The sequence below is a fragment of the Ranitomeya imitator genome, chromosome 4, assembly GCF_032444005.1.
Source record: "Ranitomeya imitator isolate aRanImi1 chromosome 4, aRanImi1.pri, whole genome shotgun sequence".
Taxonomy (NCBI): Eukaryota; Metazoa; Chordata; class Amphibia; order Anura; family Dendrobatidae; genus Ranitomeya; species Ranitomeya imitator.
Window position 1 is genome coordinate 631,588,555 of NC_091285.1, and position 21,123 is coordinate 631,609,677.

Sequence of the window (21,123 nt, forward strand, 5' to 3'; positions counted from 1 at the left end):
ACGTTATGTATGGAAAAAGAATCTGGAAGGGTCAGACGAAAAGACACAGGATTAAGAACCTCAGAAATCCTATACGGACCAATGAAACGAGGTTTAAACTTAGGAGAGGAAACCTTCATAGGAATATGACGAGAAGATAACCAAACCAGATCCCCAACACGAAGTCGGGGACCCACACGGCGTCTGCGATTAGCGAAACGTTGAGCCTTCTCCTGGGACAAGGTCAAATTGTCCACTACATGAGTCCAAATCTGCTGCAACCTGTCCACCACAGTATCCACACCAGGACAGTCCGAAGACTCAACCTGTCCTGAAGAGAAACGAGGATGGAACCCAGAATTGCAGAAAAATGGCGAAACCAAGGTAGCCGAGCTGGCCCGATTATTAAGGGCGAACTCAGCCAAAGGCAAAAAGGACACCCAGTCATCCTGATCGGCAGAAACAAAGCATCTCAGATATGTTTCCAAGGTCTGATTGGTTCGTTCGGTCTGGCCATTAGTCTGAGGATGGAAAGCCGAGGAAAAAGACAAGTCAATGCCCATCCTACCACAAAAGGCTCGCCAAAACCTCGAAACAAACTGGGAACCTCTGTCAGAAACTATATTCTCTGGAATGCCATGCAAACGAACCACATGCTGGAAGAACAATGGCACCAAATCAGAGGAGGAAGGCAATTTAGACAAGGGTACCAGATGGACCATCTTAGAAAAGCGATCACAGACCACCCAAATGACTGACATCTTTTGAGAAACGGGAAGATCAGAAATAAAATCCATAGAGATATGTGTCCAAGGCCTCTTCGGGACCGGCAAGGGCAAAAGCAACCCACTGGCACGAGAACAGCAGGGCTTAGCCCGAGCACAAATCCCACAGGACTGCACAAAAGCACGCACATCCCGCGACAGAGACGGCCACCAAAAGGATCTAGCCACTAACTCTCTGGTACCAAAGATTCCAGGATGACCAGCCAACACCGAACAATGAACCTCAGAGATAACTTTATTGGTCCACCTATCAGGGACAAACAGTCTCTCCGCTGGACAACGATCAGGTTTATTAGCCTGAAATTTTTGCAGCACCCGCCGCAAATCAGGGGAGATGGCAGACACAATTACTCCTTCTTTGAGGATACCCGCCGGCTCAGACAAACCCGGAGAGTCGGGCACAAAACTCCTAGACAGAGCATCCGCCTTCACATTTTTAGAGCCCGGAAGGTACGAAATCACAAAGTCAAAACGGGCAAAAAACAGCGACCAACGAGCCTGTCTAGGATTCAACCGCTTAGCAGACTCAAGATAAGTCAAGTTCTTATGATCAGTCAATACCACCACGCGATGCTTAGCTCCTTCAAGCCAATGACGCCACTCCTCGAATGCCCACTTCATGGCCAGCAACTCTCGGTTGCCCACATCATAATTTCGCTCAGCAGGCGAAAACTTCCTGGAAAAAAAAGCGCATGGTTTCATCACTGAGCAATCAGAACCTCTCTGCGACAAAACAGCCCCTGCTCCAATCTCAGAAGCATCAACCTCGACCTGGAACGGAAGAGAAACATCTGGTTGACACAACACAGGGGCAGAAGAAAAACGACGCTTCAACTCTTGAAAAGCTTCCACAGCAGCAGAAGACCAATTGACCAAATCAGCACCCTTCTTGGTCAAATCGGTCAATGGTTTGGCAATACTAGAAAAATTGCAGATGAAGCGACGATAAAAATTAGCAAAGCCCAGGAACTTTTGCAGACTTTTCAGAGATGTCGGCTGAGTCCAATCATGGATGGCTTGGACCTTAACAGGATCCATCTCGATAGTAGAAGGGGAAAAGATGAACCCCAAAAATGAAACCTTCTGCACACCAAAGAGACACTTTGATCCCTTCACAAACAAAGAATTAGCACGCAGGACCTGAAAAACTGTTCTGACCTGCTTCACATGAGACTCCCAATCATCCGAGAAGATCAAAATGTCATCCAAGTACACAATCAGGAATTTATCCAGGTACTCTCGGAAGATGTCATGCATAAAGGACTGAAACACTGATGGAGCATTGGCAAGTCCGAATGGCATCACTAGATACTCAAAATGACCCTCGGGCGTATTAAATGCAGTTTTCCATTCATCTCCTCGCCTGATTCGCACCAGATTATACGCACCACGAAGATCTATCTTGGTGAACCAACTAGCCCCCTTAATCCGAGCAAACAAATCAGATAACAATGGCAAGGGGTACTGAAATTTAACCGTGATCTTATTTAGAAGGCGGTAATCTGTTGTGAGTTCTGTTTTTGGGCTCCCTGATGGTACTGGGTGATTTGTGTTCTGCTGTCTCTGGTGTCCACCTGTTCTATTAGGATTTGGGAGTTTCCTATTTAACCGGGCTTTCTTGTCATTTCCCCGCCGGCTATCAAGGTTATCAGAGTGTTTTGTTACCTCAGCTTCTGGCTTCAGTAATCTTCAGGACAAGCTAAGTTTTGATTTTCTTGTTCCACGTTTTGCTTTATTTTTGTCTTGTCCAGCTTGCATATAATTGTTTCTTTGCTGCTGGTTGCTCTAGTGGGCTGTAATTGCTCCTCATGTTCCATGAGTTGGAACATGAGTTCAAGTAATTACAGGATGGTTTTTTGAAGGGTTTTTTGCTGACAGCGCAGTTTACTTTTGTATCCTCTGCTATCTAGTTTTAGCGGGCCTCATTTTGCTGAATCTGTTTTCATACTGTGTATGTGCCTTCCTCTCATTTCACCGTCATTATATGTGGGGGGCTGCTATTTCTGTGGGGTATTTCTCTGGAGGCAAGAGAGGTCTGTGTTTCTTCTAATAGGGGAAGTTACATCTTCGGCTGGTGCGAGACGTCTAGGATCAACGTAGGCACGTTCCCCGGCTATTGTTATTTGTGTGTTCAGGTTTAGGGTCGCGGTCAGCTCAGGTTCCATCACCCTAGAGCTCGTTGGTGCTTGTCCTTTTGTGATTCCCTGCCATTGGAATCATGACAGTAATCTATACAAGGTCTCAGCGAACCATCCTTCTTGGCTACAAAAAAGAACCCTGCTCCTAATGGTGACGATGACGGGCGAATATGCCCCTTCTCCAGGGATTCCTTCACATAACTGCGCATAGCGGCGTGCTCAGGCACGGATAAATTAAACAGTCGACCTTTTGGGAATTTACTGCCAGGAATCAAATTGATAGCACAATCACAATCCCTATGCGGAGGTAGGGCATCGGACTTGGGCTCATCAAATACATCCCGGTAATCAGACAAGAACTGTGGAACCTCAGAAGGGGTGGATGACGAAATTGACAGAAATGGAACATCACCATGTACCCCCTGACAACCCCAGCTGGACACCGACATGGATTTCCAATCTAATACTGGATTATGGGCTTGTAGCCATGACAACCCCAACACGACCACATCATGCAGATTATGCAACACCAGAAAGCGAATAACCTCCTGATGTGCAGGAGCCATGCACATGGTCAGCTGGGTCCAGTATTGAGGCTTATTCTTGGCCAAAGGCGTGGCATCAATTCCTCTCAATGGAATAGGACACTGCAAGGGCTCTAAGAGAAACCCACAACGCTTAGCATACTCCAAGTCCATCAAATTCAGGGCAGCGCCTGAATCCACAAATGCCATGACAGAATACGATGACAAAAAACAGATCAAGGTAACGGACAGAAGAAATTTTGACTGTACCGTACCAATGGTGGCAGACCTAGCGAACCGCTTAGTGCGCTTAGGACAATCAGAGATAGCATGAGTGGAATCACCACAGTAGAAACACAGCCCATTCAGACGTCTGTGTTCTTGCCGTTCAACTCTGGTCAAAGTCCTATCGCACTGCATAGGCTCAGGTTTAAGCTCAGGTAATACCGCCAAATGGTGCACAGATTTACGCTCACGCAAGCGTCGACCAATCTGAATGGCCAAAGACATAGATTCATTCAAACCAGCAGGCATAGGAAATCCCACCATGACATCCTTAAGGGCTTCAGAGAGACCCTTTCTGAACATAGCTGCCAGCGCAGATTCATTCCATTGAGTGAGCACGGACCACTTTCTAAATTTCTGACAATATACCTCTATCTCATCCTGACCCTGACAAAGAGCCAGCAAATTTTTCTCTGCCTGATCCACTGAATTAGGTTCATCGTACAGCAATCCGAGCGCCAGGAAAAACGCATCGATATTACTCAATGCAGGATCTCCTGGCGCAAGAGAAAATGCCCAGTCCTGAGGGTCGCCGCGCAAAAAAGAAATAACAATCAAAACCTGTTGAACTGGATCACCAGAGGAGCGAGGTTTCAAGGCCAGAAATAATTTACAATTTTTTTTGAAACTCAGAAACTTAGTTCTATCTCCAAAAAACAAATCAGGAATAGGAATTCTTGGTTCTAACATAGATTTCTGATCAATAGTGTCTTGAATCTTTTGTACTCTTGCCGAGAGCTGATCCACAAATGAAGACAGACTTCTAATGTCCATCGCTACACCTGTGTACTGAACCACCCAAATGTCTAGGGGAAAAAAAAGGCAAAACACAGTGCAAAGAAAAAAAAAATGGTCTCAGAACTTCTCCTTTCCCTCTATTGAGAATCATTAGTACTTTGGGCTTCCTGTACTGTTATGAAAGGCAATTCAGTACCACAATGGACATAGCGGTCAGAGCACATACAGTGATCAGACAATAACCCAAAATCATAGAACGAGCTCTGAGATGTGGGAACTCTGCAGACCGCAATCCCTAATCCTCTCCAAACAACACTAGAGGCAGCCGTGGATTGCGCCTAACTCTGCCTATGCAACTCGGCACAGCCTGAGAAACTAACTAGCCTGAAGATAGAAAATAAGCCTACCTTGCCTCAGAGAAATACCCCAAAGGAAAAGGCAGCCCCCCACATATAATGACTGTGAGTTAAGATGAAAAGACAAACGTAGAGATGAAATAGATTCAGCAAAGTGAGGCCCGACTTTCTTAACAGAGCGAGGATAGAAAAGGTAACTTTGCGGTCTACACAAAACCCTAAAGAAAACCACGCAAAGGGGGCAAAAAGACCCTCCGTACCGAACTAACGGCACGGAGGTACACCCTTTGCGTCCCAGAGCTTCCAGCAACAAATTAGACAAGCTGGACAGAAAAAATAGCAAACAAATAGTAAAGAAGAACTTAGCTATGCAGAGCAGCAGGCCACAGGAATGATCCAGGGAAAAGCAAGTCCAACACTGGAACATTGACAGGAAGCCAGGATCAAAGCATTAGGTGGAGTTAAGTAGAGAAGCACCTAACGACCTCACCAGATCACCTGAGGGAGGAAACTCAGAAGCCGCAGTACCACTTCCCTCCACCAACAGAAGCTCACAGAGAGAATCAGCCGAAGTACCACTTGTGACCACAGGAGGGAGCTCTGCCACAGAATTCACAACATACCACGATTCATGATGCACAGATACAGCAGAGAAATATAGCACAGCCAAGTAGCATACAGCCCATGTAGTATATAACACAGCCCACGTAGTATATAACACAGCCCACGTAGTATATTGCCCAGCCACGTAGTATATAGCACAGCCCCGTAGTATACAGCACAGCCCACGCAGTATATAACACAGCCCACGTAGTATATAGCACAGCCCACGTAGTATATTGCCCAGCCACGTAGTATATAGCACAGCCCCCGTAGTATATAGCACAGACACGTAGTATATTGCCCAGCCACGTAATATATTGCACAGCCATGTAGTATATAGCACAGCCATGTAGTATATAGCACAGCCATGTAGTATATAGCACAGCCATGTAGTATATAGCACAGCCACATAGTAAATAGCACAGAGACGTAGTATATAACACAAGCCACGTAGTATAGAGCACAGCGATGTAGTATATTGCTCAGCCATGTAATATGTACCACAGCCACGTAGTATATAGCAGAGACGTATTATATAACACAGCCCAGGCAGTATATAACACAGCCCACGTAGTATATAGCAATGTGGGCACCATATCCCTGTTTAAAAAAAAGAATTAAAATAAAAAATAGTTATATACTCACCTTCCGTCAGCCCCCGGATCCAGCCCAGGCGTTTACCGATGCTCCTCGCGACGGTCCGGTTCCAAGAATGCATTGCGGTCTCGCTACGTCATCATCTCGCGAGACCGCAATACATGGCCCGGAGCGTTGCGAGGAGCAGCGGGAAAGGCGACCGAAGGTGAGAATATAATGATTTTTTATTTTGTTTATTATTTTTAACATTAGATCTTTTTACTATTGATGCTGCATAGGCAGCGTCAATAGTAAAAAGTTGGTCACACTGGGTTAATAGCAGTGTTAACGGACTGCGTTACACCGCAACATAATGCGGTGTAACGCAGCCATTAACCGTGTGAGCGCTGATTGGAGGGGGCACTGACAGAGAGTAGGAAGGGGCGAATTCGCGGCCGGTCTGTGCCCGTCGCTGATTGGTCGCGGCTGCCAGGCCGCGACCAATCAGCGACGTGGGATTTCCGTGACAGACAGACGGAAGTGCCCCTTAGACAATTATATATAGATTTTGTGTGATAGAACTTTCTGATTAAAGGTGTAAAAGTTAAAAGTTTAAAAAAAATGTGAATTTTTTCCAAAATTCTGATATGTTCATAAATAAACACAAAAAGAAATCGACCTAAATTTACCACTACCATAAAGTACAATGTGTCATGACAAAACATTCCAGAGTTATTACCTCATAAAGTGACACTGGTCAGAATTGTAAAAATTGGCCTGGTCAGGAAGGTGAAAAGAGGCTCGGAGGTGAAGAGATTAATAATCTGCCTATCGACAGTTGTTCAATGGCTGTAAATATGTGTGAGGGACGGTCAGGGCAGTAGTCATGGCCACCAGCATCTGCAACAGTGGGCCCTGGCCTCCCATCACATAAACACGCTGCTCATCACTCAGCATGCCTGCTGCACCTTTCACAGCTCCATCAGGGTCCTCTGTACGTTTCTGGAGGACTTCCAGATCCACTTTAGAAATAACGGAGTCACAGTCCAGTTCAACTTTTAACGGAGCAAGTTTACTGAGACTTGTACACAGCATATTCATATCCTTTCCAGCATCATCATCATCAGGGTTCACAACATACAACTTCTCTTCTCTCCCTTCACTTCTCTCTCTACCACTAAGCTCGTTTCCGGGACAGACCGTACCTTCCGTATCCTCAGTGTCTACCCTGTGCAGGCTTAATCTGTTAAAGGGCCTCCACGACCGCTTCGCCCCAGTCCTGAGGGCATCCGCCCACGTGATAAGCTGCCACATCCTGGGTAACCTGCCTGAACTGCTTGGTCTTCTGGTGGCAACTGCAGACCCACTTATTCTGCACTGCCCACCCTGCTGCACTGCTGTAGATCCCTCTGTAACAATCCTGGTCATGAATATATGTTGGGCCTTCAGCTTGAGCTGAACGTTGCGTGACACGATGTTGCCCAGGGCTAGCCAGCCCTCCTGAGCCGATGGGCGCCCTCACCCCGACTGACCCCTATCAGGAAGTCCCTCCTAACTTATCCCACTGTGCCCCTCCTATGTGAACCATAACTATTTCCCATGTTCAACTATGCCCCATCTAGTGGCCAATCTGAGGTAATTCACCCTACTAGCCAAAGAATGTACAAAACACAATTTAGTAAATATACTGCAGTAATGCACATATATACAACATCATGAGAACAAGGGATGTTTGCACGATCCCGGCACATCCCTCACATATGCCCTTATGATATAAAGCCAAACTAAATCTCCACTTGCACACATCAGTTTTGGGGTTCTTGCATAATTGCAAAGTGGGACACGTAGTAGTCTGCATAAGAGGCCCCTGACAAGTGGTCTAGGAGGTAAAGTTTTTCCTTAACAACCTTGCCAAGTTGGTGATTTTTGTTTGACTTTATATCATAAATAATGTGGAAAGGCTGTTTAAAGAGTCAATTTTGACTTCTAGGATTGTTAATTACAACAGGCCGCATTAGCAGTTCCGCTCTGTACAGAGGTTATTTGCAACTTAAATGCCCCAGGAAGCATTGCATTGCCTATAAGTCTCCTTACACCAGCTAGGCAGTTTCATTAAAGGGAATTTGTGACCATTTTTTGCTACCCCATCTGAGAGCAGCATAATGTAGGGGCAGAGACACTGATTCCAGAGATATATAACTTAATGGGCTGCTTGATGCAGTTTTGATAAAATCACTGTTTTATCTGCTGCAGATCAACCAGTTCTTGGAATGCTGAGCTCTGTATAACCCCGCCCACACCACTGATTGGCAGCTTTCTGTGTACACTGTGCATAGCCTGCCTATGAGTGGTGGGGGGTGGGGTTGGAATACATGGCAGCAAGTTACTAGTGCCCTAGTGATAATCTTCTGCTGGTGAAACAGTGATTTTATCAAACCTACAGGGATCAGCCCAGTAAGTGACACATCGCTGGAATCCATGTGACTGCCTCCTTGTTATGCTGCTTTCAGATTACGTGGCAAAAACCTGGTGACAGATTCCCTTTTAGAAGAATTTCTACCCCTTAGATCTTCGCTAGCCTAATGCTGACTTTATCTTATATTGTATTGCCTGGTGTTATATGGCAGGATCACAGAACAGCAGATAGATGAAAATACTGGAATTATAGGAAAAAAAAACACCGGTTAAAGATTAATGTCTAGACCTGGAGCATGATATATTGATGGTTGCACTTGACACTACATTTACTAGTGTTTTGTTTCAGACGTGGGGAGACTGAATCATGAACCAGATCATCAGATGACAGATTAGCGGAAACCATCTCTCTGTCTATTAGAGGAGCATTTTTACTAGTGTGAATACGCAGGAAATAATTACTATTAATATCCATAATCAGTCTAGTTACCTAATTATCCTTGTATATTCATGTTTCCTCCAGACACATAGACAGCGGCAGCTGTGAGCAGCCAAATATCAGCTCCATTCAGAAGAAGATTCAGGTAATGTGACCCCTCTGCTGTCTGCGAGTCAACGACCTGTACATGTCTGTCTGCGCATGTGTATATACAATATATAAAAGCAAATATTGGGGCAAACCTCTTAGGCTGGGTTCACACTTTGCGGTTTTTACCGCGGAACCGCCGCGATTTTGATGCTGCGGGTCCGCAGCAGTTTCCATAGCGTTTACAGTAACATGTAAACCCTATGGAAACCGCAAACCGCTGTGCACATGTTGCGGGAAAAACCGCGCGGGAACGCAGCGGTTTAAAACCCGCAGCATGTCACTTCTTTGTGCAGAATCGCTGCGATTCTGCACCCATAGGAATACATTGAACCGCTTACTTCCCGCATGGGGCTGTGCCCACGTTGCGGGAAGTAAGCGGATAATGTGCGGTTCCTACCCGGGGTGGAGGAGAGGAGACTCTCCTCCAGGCCCTGGGAACCATATTTGGGGTTAAAAAATAAAAAATCATGTTATACTCACCCTCTGAAGTCTCAGCGCTGCACGCGGCCGTCCGGTCAGAGTTGCTGTGCGACCAGGACCTGCGGTGATGTCGCGGTCACATGACCGTGACGTCACGAAGGGTCCTTCTCGCACAGCATCTTTGGAACCGGACCGCCGGGTGCAGCGCCGAGGAGATCGGGACGTCAGAGGGTGAGTATAACCAATTTTTATTATTTTTAACATTACTATTGATGCTGCATATTGCTGCATATGCAGCATCAATAGTATAGGCGGAAACCCGCAGCGGAAACCGCGGAACAAACCGCGATAAATCTGCAGGGAGAACCGCAGTTGTTTTGCCCTGCAGATTTATCAAATCCGCTGCAGGAGAATCCGCAGAAGGACAACGCAAAGTGTGAACATAGCCTTAATCTTAAATTTGGGTTTTTCCTTCAGTCCCATTGCCCCCAGTGTATAACCGCAGTACCCCCGCCATGCCGTCTGCCTTTACTAACATGTGACAGAATGGGTGGTAAAGATCTCACTGATACCAGTGCGGTGCTGTAATTGGGGCCACTGGGGTAACAAGTCTGATCATGGCATTTTTTCCCTCCTAAATCTTACCCCATCATCTGTGAGTGATAATATTGAGATGGGAAGGAACCGCAGCATCTCAGCCACGAAGTGGAGACCCCGTAACGTTACAGAGCAGGGTCACCAAGTGCTGAGGAACAGAGGACAGGAAAGTTACCATGCTTTGCTGACTTCATAACTGTCCAGGCCTCCTCTGGTATTAAACTCAGCACAAACTGTCAAGATCCAGGCCGGGTTTTGGTTTTGCCTTTCCTTTCCCGGTCTGATCTTGTCAGGGGTTAACTTTCCCTGCCTCGTTCCCATGTCCGGTCTGCTATATCTTGGTGCTGCTACCTGTCCGCAGTGCCAGTTATATTGTTTGCCTTCGGCGGCGTTCTAGCTGGCTCTGGTGAGTCCCTGATCTGTCCTGCTGCGCTTTTCTGACCCGACCCATGTCTGTTTACCTTCCTTCTAGCTGTTCCTGCCCTTTTCCCTTGTGCGTTTGGATTTCCCGATACTGACTTTTGCTTGGCTCTGACCTGATTCTGTCTCTTCCTTCTGGTATTTCTGCTACTGACCTGTACTGATCTTTTGCTCTTGTCTGACTCTGCTCCATGGTTATCTCTTGATACTGCGTTATCTCCTGGTATTGACTCGGCTCTCTGACTACTCGGCTGCCACCTCAGTACTACAGCGTGACACAAACATTGCGCCCCCGCCTGGAGATTCATGGCAAAGCAGCTGCATGCAGCCTTAAATCATCAAGCACAATACCAAGTCTTGGATGGAGTGGTGTAAAGTCACCACCACTGGACTGTGGAGCAGAGGAAACATGTTCTGTGCAGTGATGGATCACACTTCTCTATCTGAGACCACCGGTGGTTTGGTGAATGCCTGGAGAATGTTACCTGCCCAACGGCATTGTGCCAGCTGTAACGTTGATGGAAGAGGGATATGCTCTGGTGTTGGTTTTCAGGGATCGTCCTCTTAGTTCCAGTGAAGGGAAATCTTAATCCTTCAGCTTACCAGGGTATTTTGTACAGTTGTTGCTTCAAACTTGGTTGGGCAACTTTCGTTTGGAAGAACTTGACCGTCCACACAGAGCCTGGGCCTCAACTCTACTGAACACTTTTGGATGAACTAGATCGGAGATTGTGATCCCGGTCTCTCCTCCAACATCAGTGTCTGACCTCAAATGATCATTTGGATAAATGGGCTGAGATTCCCATAGACACCTCCAAAATCTTGTAGAAACCTTTCAAAGAAGAGTGGAAGCTGTAATAGCTGCAATGGTGGACAACCCCATAGTAAAGCCTATGGATTTAGAATGGCAGGTCATAAGATCTCCTGTAGGTGTAATATGCTTTTGTCCTTATAGAGTATATTATGAGTAGTTCACCAGTAGTTGCATTTCTTGTAAAAGTGTGATCTTCTTCACAGAAAATTACCCAAGAGATGGACTCATGTTACGGGAAGATGGGCAGCCTGTTCCGCAGCGGTTCCCGGCAGACGCTCTTCTCCAGCCAGCTGATCCGTTACGCAGACCTGTACGCGTCCTCCTTCCTCAACCTCCTGTACTATTCCTTCAGCTACGTGTTCCGAGCGCTTCCTGTACTGGTTTGTATCTGGACCAGCCCCGGCTATATGACCATGTAAATCCAACATTGATGTCACATAGAGGGAACACTCACAAAGTACAGCTCTGACGTAGTGCTCTGATATGGGATAAACGAATCCTCATGGCGTCCCCCATCCCCAGTGATGGTCCAAGACCCTCTCCCAATGGTCACCTAGGGGAATTTTGCAGACTCTTCCAACACAAATGTCACCCTATGGACTGCAGCGAGTGAAATCTCCGACATAAACGGCCACATTGTGGATATAAACTCACTCCACAGCATAATTTCCGTGCAGATTTCTACAGATCATAGATCAGATTTGTTAACATCTCATCCACTTTGCTGCTACAAAAACCATGCCGAGGATTTTCCACCTGCAAACCCAGAAAGCATGGATGCAGTGCAGGCAGTGTTGTCATACCCTAAATTATCTAGTGCCGGTGGTCACATATAATGAGAAGCTCAGCCAGACAACCCCAATCCTCTTGTCTTATGGGGGAGAGAGTGATTCAGAATCATAATAATAATTTTTATTTCTATAGCGCCAACATATTCTGCAGGTCTGCAAGAGGAGTGAGGGTCTTGCTGCTCACAAGCTACAATCTATAAGGAAATAGGGGGACACGATAGGTAGAATGGGCTGTCAGGTACGGTCCAGACATCATTATAATAAATAACGGTTATCATATAAAGCTGTATGATCCGTCATCAGCCAGGATCTGTCTGAGTGCAGTTACCGTGGGCTATTGGGTGCAGGGAGGATGTGGAGACAGATGAATAGGAAGGAGCAGAGTTAAGGCCCCTTCACATTAAGCGACGCTGCAGCGATACCGACAACGATCCGGATCGCTGCAGCGTCGCTGTTTGGTCGCTGGAGAGCTGTCACACAGACCGCTCTCCAGCGACCAACGATCCCGAAGTCCCCGAGTAACCAGGGTAAACATGGGGTAACTAAGCGCAGGGCCGCGCTTAGTAACCTGATGTTTACCCTGGTTACCAGCGTAAAAGTAAAAAAAAACAAACACTACATACTTACCTACCGCTGTCTGTCCCCGGCGCTGTGCTTCTCTGTACTGGCTGTGAGCACAGCGGCCGGAAAGCAGAACGGTGACGTCACCGCTCTGCTTTCCGGATGACCGACGCTCACAGCCAGAGCAGAGAAGCACAGCGCCGGGTACAGACAGCGGTAGGTAAGTATGTAGTGTTTGTTTTTTTTTACTTTTACGCTGGTAACCAGGGTAAACATCGGGTTACTAAGCGCGGCCCTGCGCTTAGTAACCCGATGTTTACCCTGGTTACCAGTGAAGACATCGCTGGATCGGTGTCACACACGCCGATCCAGCGATGTCCACGGGAGATCCAGCGACGAAATAAAGTTCTGGACTTTGTTCAGCGACCAACGATCTCCCAGCAGGGGCCTGATCGTTGGTCGCTGTCACACAGAACGATATCCTTAACGATATCGTTGCTACGTCACAAAAAGCAACAATATCGTTAACGATATCGTTATGTGTGAAGGTACCTTTAGGTTAGTGAGTGGAGGTGATAGGCCTATCTAAACAGATGTGTTTTAAAGCACGCTTAAAAACATGGGGCTAGATATTAGTCAGATTGTTTGGGGTAGTGCATTCCAGAATACTGGCGCAGCATGGGAGAAGTCTTGGAGACAGAAGTGCGAGGATCGGATTATGGAGGATATTAGTCTTAAATCAGTTGCAGAACGGAGAGCACGGGAACAGCGATAGACAGAAATGAGGGAGGAGATGTTGGGCGGTGCAGAACTGTGGAGGACTTTGTGGGTGAGAGAGATGAGTTTGTATAGTATTCTGTAATGAATGGGTAACCAGTGCAAGGACTGGCACAGTGTAGAGGCATCTGTGAAATACCACCCTAGCTGCTGCATTCAGGACGGATTGGACAGAAGAAAGTTTGGTTAGAGGGAGGTCGATCAGAAGAAAGTGAATAAGAGCGACAGTAAAAGTATTTGTAGCTTCAAAAGGTGAGAAACGGTCGGATTCTGGATTTGCTTTTAATGTGCAGGTGACACGAATGAGTGGATATGAGAAATAAAAGGACAGATCTCTGTCAAATATGACCCCAAGACAGCAAGCTTGCTGCTTGAGAGTTATGGTTGAACGATCCAAGGAAATTGCAAAGTCGGCCATAGGTAGGATAGTAGAGGGAGAAAACACAAGTTATGTTTTGGAGAGATAGGAGGAGAACCAAGAGAGAACTGTGTTCTTGAGACAGAGTGGAGCACAGTGAGGAGGAGCTGGTGATCCACAGTGTCAAATGCGGCAGAGAGATCCAGGAGAATCAGCAGGAAGAAGTGACCACTGAATTTTGCTGTTAATAGGTCATTAGAAACTTTAGTAAGGGCAATTTCAGTAAAGTGTCAGGGGTGGAAACCAGATTGTAAAGTGTCGAGAAGAGAAAGAGTAGATGAGACAGGAGTGTACCAAGCATTCCAGGAGTTTAGAGATAAAGGGAAGATTAGAGAGCTGTCTGTATTAGCAGCATAGTTCTGGTCAAGGGATAGCTTTTTAAGTAAAGGGGTTAATGATGGCATGTTTGAATGATGAGGGAAAGATACACGAAGAATGAGAGGTTAAATATTTTAGTTAGGTGGGTAGTGACAGCTGGGGAGAAGGACTGAAGAAAATGTGAGGGTGTAGGGTCACTGCTGCAAGTTGTAGGGCGAGAAGAAGCGAGGAGTCTGGTCACTTCTGTGTCAGTCTCAAAGATGGAAAGTGAATTTGAGGTTGGAAGGGGATCTTGGCTCTGAAGGGATTGTGCAAAAATGTCTTGATCCATATGATTGATTTTTTGAAGGAAATAAGTGTCCAGAATGTCAGCACTTAGGTTGTTGATGGGCGTCAGTACTTTAGGGCTAAGGAGGAATTGGAAGGTTTCAAAGAGTTGTTTTGGATTGTTGGCTAGAGATGTGATGAGGGTGGTAAAGTAGACTTGTTTAGCCAGATGGAGAGTAGAGTTATAAGTTTTGAGCATGAACTTATAGTGAATTAAGTCTTCTGCTGAAAGATGCTCGGTACACCTATGCTAAGTCTTGACATAAGAGATGGAAATGGGAGCTAAAGTTATCTGTAGATTGTTCATAAGCTGCAGGGTATAGATTTCACATGGATTTCTGTGTGTGGTACGTGGGGTTGTCTTGGGTGTTGAGACAGTTCTTGACAGAGAAAGAAGGAAGGTTGTGGCCAGAGAGTGGGAGAGGGTAGTTAGTAAAGTCACGCAGCGAGCAGAGCCATGAGAAGGCAAGGTCCAGAGTATTCCCGTCCTCATGTGTAGGAGAGTTAGTAAGCTGTGAAAGGCCAAAGGAGGAAGTTAGAGAAAAAAAATGAGAGGCAGATGGGGAGAGCGACTCATCAATGTGGATGTTAAAATCCCTCATGATGAGAGTGGGACTTTTACAGGATAGGAAGTGTGGAAGTCAAGTGGCAAAGTGATCCAGAAACTGAAGGTAGGAGCCAGGAAAGCGACACACAACTGCAACTCGCAGGGAGAAGGGTTTGAAAATTCTGACGGTGTGGACTTCAAAGGAAGGAAACATAAGTGAGGGAACCGGGGGGAAGATGGCCTGGAAAAGTCATGGTGATGAAAGGAACAGACCAATACCTCCATGTTGTCTGCTCTCAGGTCTGGGGTATATGAAAATTGTAGCACACAATATGAAAGAGCAGCCACGTCGGTGGTGTCTGACTGCTGGGTCCAGGTTTCAGTGAGAGCCAGAAGGTTAAGGGAATTTGAAAGGAAGAAATCTTGGATGTAGAGTTTATTGCACAATGACCGTGAGTTCCAGAGGGCACAATTAAAAGAGACAGTAGAAGGCATGTACTGAACATTTATAAGATTGGCAGGGTTTCTATGTGTAGGAGGATGAGTGTTAGATATAGTAGTGTACAGAGGCCCAGGGTTGGGAGAGATGTCGCCAGCAACTAAGAGAAGGAGCTGGAAGAGAAAGATCAGGTGTTTCAATGATTTGTATGAGCGTTTTGCGCGCTCTATGGTTGTGGTATATGGTTTTGCATGATTGAGACCTGTCAATAGGGCCTCAGAGTTATACATGGGAGAGGGGCTAATGTACTGATGTATAGAGACTGTGTAGAATATGTCAAAAGGCAGTAGAGTAGAAAGGAAACAGCAGCCACAACCTATATGAAGTAGAGAGACATGGAAATAAGATGGTGTAGTACAACTGAACAAGGAGCATGTTTGTTTGCATATCTGGCATAGCTTACCTGTCTCCTGCCCTGTCCACTTGCCATGTTTTACTGGCGAGACACTTTAAAATTTTTGGACGTAGAGTAAATTCTTGTTGTAGTGCAGGCCAGATATTAAGGCCCTGATTTATCCAGCAGTTTTTGCCTAAAATATGGCATAAAGCCTCATTCACAGGTATATGAAGCACAGCATGTACTGGCCTCGGGTCTCTTGATCCAAACTTGACAGCCTCATGCATGCCTAGGAGGCTATCAAGCTCAAGTCAGAAGATCCGTAGCCAGTCCGGACATCGTGTTTCATAGACCTCTGAATTAGGCTTACAACTGCTTGAAATGTTGAAAAATTCTTCCAAAAGTTGAAGTTGCACCAACGTTTTGCAACTTTTGGAGTTTTTAAAATAGCAGTTTTGATTAATGTGTGCCCAAGAATCAACACATTACAATCGATTTCTCCTCACCAGCTTCTCACGAGTTGATAAAATCAAGAGAGCAGAAGGGGACGCTATAACATGTATGAACAATATATCCACACACTGAAGCATTTGGAAAAAAAGCAAAAACACCTATGCCACAATGTAAAATCTGTAACAGGAGGCCTCAGCTGTTCTGAACCATGACAAGCTTTTTGGTATGAGCTAGTTTGTGAGGCAAGAGACGCTTGTCGGCAGGCTAGGTATCCAAACCCTGAGGGTTTTTCTGTGAGACCAGCACCCTATGTATTGCCCCTTGTCATTTTAAGATTTTTTTGTGTGTTGCTCAAACTGAATAGTGGATGGTCACAAAAGATGGGCATCAGTGGGGTAACCCATGTAATTAAATACCCTAATGAAACAAGTCTTTAAGGTCATTTCATATTTGACATGTATCATCAATGCAAACTTTAATAAAGTAAAGTAAGAATAGGAAACATAATCTTACATAGTGAATAGAGTTGAGAAAAAAAGATATGCACTGCCCTGGTCCAACGTCCAGTCCTGTCCTCCATCATGACAGATGTTGTGTAGCATATCAAGTGCAAGAGGTGCCCAGGACTCCAGGTGCAGAAGTCAAAACTGCTTTGATGTGGCTGATTAGGAGTGTTGGGGTGGACACTGGACAGGGCAGCACATATCTAGCAGTAATAGGTTTCTATGTTATTTACGGTAATACCTCCCCTATGACAACTTTTCATATGTTATTGCTTCCAGATGCCACATGAATCCACAATGGACCATGTAAGTGGAGCAGATGCCAGCAAGGTTCTTGGTCAACATCTGAAATATATCAAAAGGGAACATGTAAGTACGGGACATGTGTAACCTCCGATGTGGTTAAAATTAAGAAAATATTGAGCCATATGGCTACCTGAGCCTTAAGAAAAATAAAATGGACTCCTAGTAGTCAGACTGCTGTATTCATGATGGTGGTCCACCCTGCTGTGGTGCATTTGCATGTATACATGGCGGTGTTGGTCTGTGGCGAGGGGAATGTGAAGGTCAAATGTGAACCCATGTTAGGCTTTGCCTTGTACTGACTTCTATTATTAAAACCGTATACCGTAATTACTTTATTTTTCGGACTATAAGACGCACCGGACCATAAGACGCACCTAGGTATTTTTCTGGATGGATGTCAGGTTTACATAAAGATATTAGCACAGATTTACTATTGTACGTGTGCCATGACTTCGGTGGAAAATGCGTCAAATTTTCATGCAAATTTGGTATAGTTTTACATCTGTTTCTACTATGTCTAGCGGCTCACACGAAAAATTGGAGTTGACTTCATGAGGAGTCGTGCTGCCTTGCTAGAAAGGAGCTTAAAATGTCTCAAGCTATGTGCACACGTTGCGGATCCGTGTGCGGATTTTTCCGCACCATTTTTGAAAAATCCGCAGGTAAAATGCACTGCGCTTTACCTGCGGATTTACCATGGATTTTCTGCGTTTTTTGTGCGTATTTCACCTGCGTTTTGCCACCTGCGGATTCCTATACAGGAGCAGGTGTAAAACACTGTGGAATCCACACAAAGAATTGACATGCTGCAGAAAATACAACGCAGCGTTTCCACGCTGTATTTTCCGCACGATGGGCACTGCGGATTTGGTTTTCCATAGGTTTACATAGTACTGTAAACCTGATGGAAAACTGCTGCGAATCCGCAACATGTGCACATACCCTCGATGTGCACCAAATTGTGCCAAAATTAAGGAGCAAAAAAAAAAAAAGGCTCAAAATGAGCCAACAAAAAGTGGTAAAAAGTTAGATAAACAGGTCTGAAGCTGTGGCTACTCGGTGACTTTGGCTGCATCGCAGGTCGTGAGTCCGAAGATCGCCACTAATCGCTGCACAGTGCAGATAAATGGGGTTGCATTGTGATCCATAAGGTACAAGCGAGTCCCAAAATATCCAACTGGTTCTTTTCAAAACTTCCTTATCATGATGCTATACCTTGTGAGTTGTAATGTGACCCCGTTCACCTGCATAACATTGCAATGTAGCGATGGTGTACAGCAATCTATGGCAGTGCTATCAATGTCAGAGCCAAAGCCGCCGTGCACCAAATCTATCATCCGGCATATTTTCGAAGTATGTAGTCTAAAGAGGGACCAGGATTAGTAAATCTGTCCCAGCGTTGTGTGTAATAGTAACCCTTCCACCATTTTTGTTCTCCTGATTCAGGTTCAAGACGATTGGCTGCAGCTGGTGAACACCGCCAGGTTAAGTCTTCACGACTCGCCAACATTAAAGCCTGAAACTGAGAAAACTCCCCCTAGCGTCATGCTGTACTAGTCCTGAGCAGCCATCGGCGGGACGGGCACATATGGGATTAGATCAGAAACTTGCTGAAAAACTCATGGCAGAAGGCAGCTGGAGGGGCAATAATCACACACCGTGCGTTGAGAAATGATGGGAGTTGCAGTTGTTATAGGAATGAACTCAGTTTACAGGACATTTTTTACACTATATATAACGCCTGGTCTACAGCATCGGATAAATGGGCAGATTTGTGTGTGGCACTGAATAATTGCAGATAAATAATTGCTTTTCATGAAAAAAAAAGGAAAATCACAACAAATTACAAGCCTCTTCTGTTAAAATGTTACATTTTGCAATTTTTCCAATTTTTATTCCTTCACAATCGGAATGACGGTCATTACAGCCGGCAAAGGGGTTGTCACTTAGCCATTTTGAACTCCAAAAATGCTATTATGGAGCACTACAAACCTATAGATTATCATTTTTGGTCATATTCATAAATGTATTAATGTTGAGAATCTCAATAATCACGAGAAAGAGGGTCCCAAAGTCTCCTGCGAGAATAGATCAGTAGTGAGCACGTGCGACCACTGTTTCTAGGATGGTGATCGCACATGCTCAATGCTCATTGACCTGTGCGACTTTGGGTTCCTGTCCTCAGGATCAGCACCGGGCATCAGGATCATACATTTATTATCTATCCAGTATTAATAGGATGACCCCCTCTAAAGGTGCGTGACAAGAAGGAGCGGAGAACTAGGGTTTTCAACCTCTGGACCATGTTGTTAAGCTTAGGCCTGAAGACTGTCAGCTTTTGGTGGAATTGATTCAAGGTGAGTCCAGAAGATTTTCTAAAAGTGGATGTCAGATTTAAACAAGGTTAAAAACCATTGCACCAGACAAAAAAAAAAGCATTTTGCTTGTTTGTCGGGCGTTTGCCTATGTATACTCGTCTATATCTAAGAAGTAACAGAGGATCGCCGCTCACAGTCCCAGAAAAATAAGATTAAAGCACCAACTCCAGTGATACTGGAGTGGTGCCACTAATCTAAGTTCCCTGCCCCTGGTAATATACTCACCAGTCGCAGTCTTCAGCTCTTCCCAGCGCCGCTCCTTGAACGCACCGCCACTTGTGACGGCAGCTTCTGACTGAAGGTAAGTTGGGGGTAACAATCACAAGCTCTCAGTGTAAGTCGATGAGGGCCTCGTTCTGCATCTGACAAACTTGCATTGTTCACCCAGCAAACACTGGAGCCACCCGGCCGGTCACAACTAACAGGAGACGACCGGAGCAGCGCAAGGACAGAAGAAGACGGCGACTGGTAAATATATTACTAGGGGCATGGAACTTACATTAATAACACCACTCTGGAGTGGTGCTTCAAGGATGCAGACAGGTGAGGGATGACATTGTGGGACTGCTGGAAGGGAGCCTTTCTGTGATTCCAGGGTTTTTCAGCATAAAACAGATCGACTGGGAGCACTCAGCCATTTGTATGCGGCTACATTCACCCATCTGTTGTACCTATCATGTCCTGTGTTTTTTGAGCCCCCTTCACACATCTGTTGAATATTCGGTAACAGAAAAAATAGTACTGGTTTCATCAGTGTCTTTGGATCAGTGTGCCATCAGCATGCCCATGTCATCAGTGTGCCAGAGTCATCAGCGTGTTATTAGAGTTTTGTCAGTGTGCCATAAGCGGGTCATCAGTGTGCCAGTGTCATCATCGTGCTAGTCTCATCAGTGTGCCGCCAGTGTCAGTGGGCCATCAGCGGGTCATCTGTGTGCCAGTGTCATCAGTGTGCCATCAGCGGGTCATCAGTGTGCCAGTGTGATCAGTGTGCCATCAGCGGGTCATCAGTGTGCCATCAGTGTGACAGTGTCATCAGTGTGCCATCAGCGGGTCATCAGTGTGCCATTGTGATCAGTGTGCCATCAGCGGATCATCAGTGTGCTAGTGTCATCAGTGTGCCATTAGTGGGTCATCAGCGGGTAATCAGTGTGCCAGTGTAATCAGTGTGCTATCAGCGGGTCATCAGTGTGCCAGCTGTTTTTTTCCAGTATGGTTTAAGAAAAATCAATTCCACAGCTTCTCCTATACTCTGCAATGTTAGACATATACAGCACATGGATGACACACAGAGCGATGTACGTGTCTTACACGGACACATAGACTTGTATTGGCCCTTGTCATCCGAGCTGCAGGTAAAGAAAGGGTATTATTATTATGATTTATTTATATAGCACCATTAAAGGGAACCTGTCACCCCCAAAATCGAAGAGGAGCTAAGCCCACCGGCATCAGGGGCTTATCTACAGTATTCGGTAATGCTGTAGATAATCCCCCGATGTATCCTGAAAGATGAGAAAAAGAGGTTAGATTATACTCACCTGGGGGGCGGTCCGGTCCGATGGGCGTCGCGGTCCGGGGCCTCCCATCTTCTTATGATGACGTCCTCTTCTTGTCTTACACTGCGGCTCCGGCGCAGGCGCACTTTGTCTGCCCTGTTGAGGGCAGAGCA

At 45.8% G+C, this 21,123-nt stretch overlaps 1 protein-coding gene across 1 annotated transcript in view; it reads left to right on the plus strand.

The window, feature by feature from the left end:
- The window catches only part of LOC138676989 (cytosolic purine 5'-nucleotidase-like), an 85,501-nt gene extending 66,555 nt beyond the window's left edge, over nt 1-18,946 (plus strand). Inside the window, exons 15-18 of the mRNA XM_069766752.1 lie at nt 8,923-8,983; nt 11,443-11,619; nt 17,050-17,139; nt 18,523-18,946. Of these exons, the coding sequence (XP_069622853.1) occupies nt 8,923-8,983; nt 11,443-11,619; nt 17,050-17,139; nt 18,523-18,633 (439 nt within the window). The 3' untranslated portion in view covers nt 18,634-18,946. The remainder of the gene's footprint in view (nt 1-8,922; nt 8,984-11,442; nt 11,620-17,049; nt 17,140-18,522) is intronic.
- Nucleotides 18,947-21,123: the final 2,177 nt, after the last annotated feature.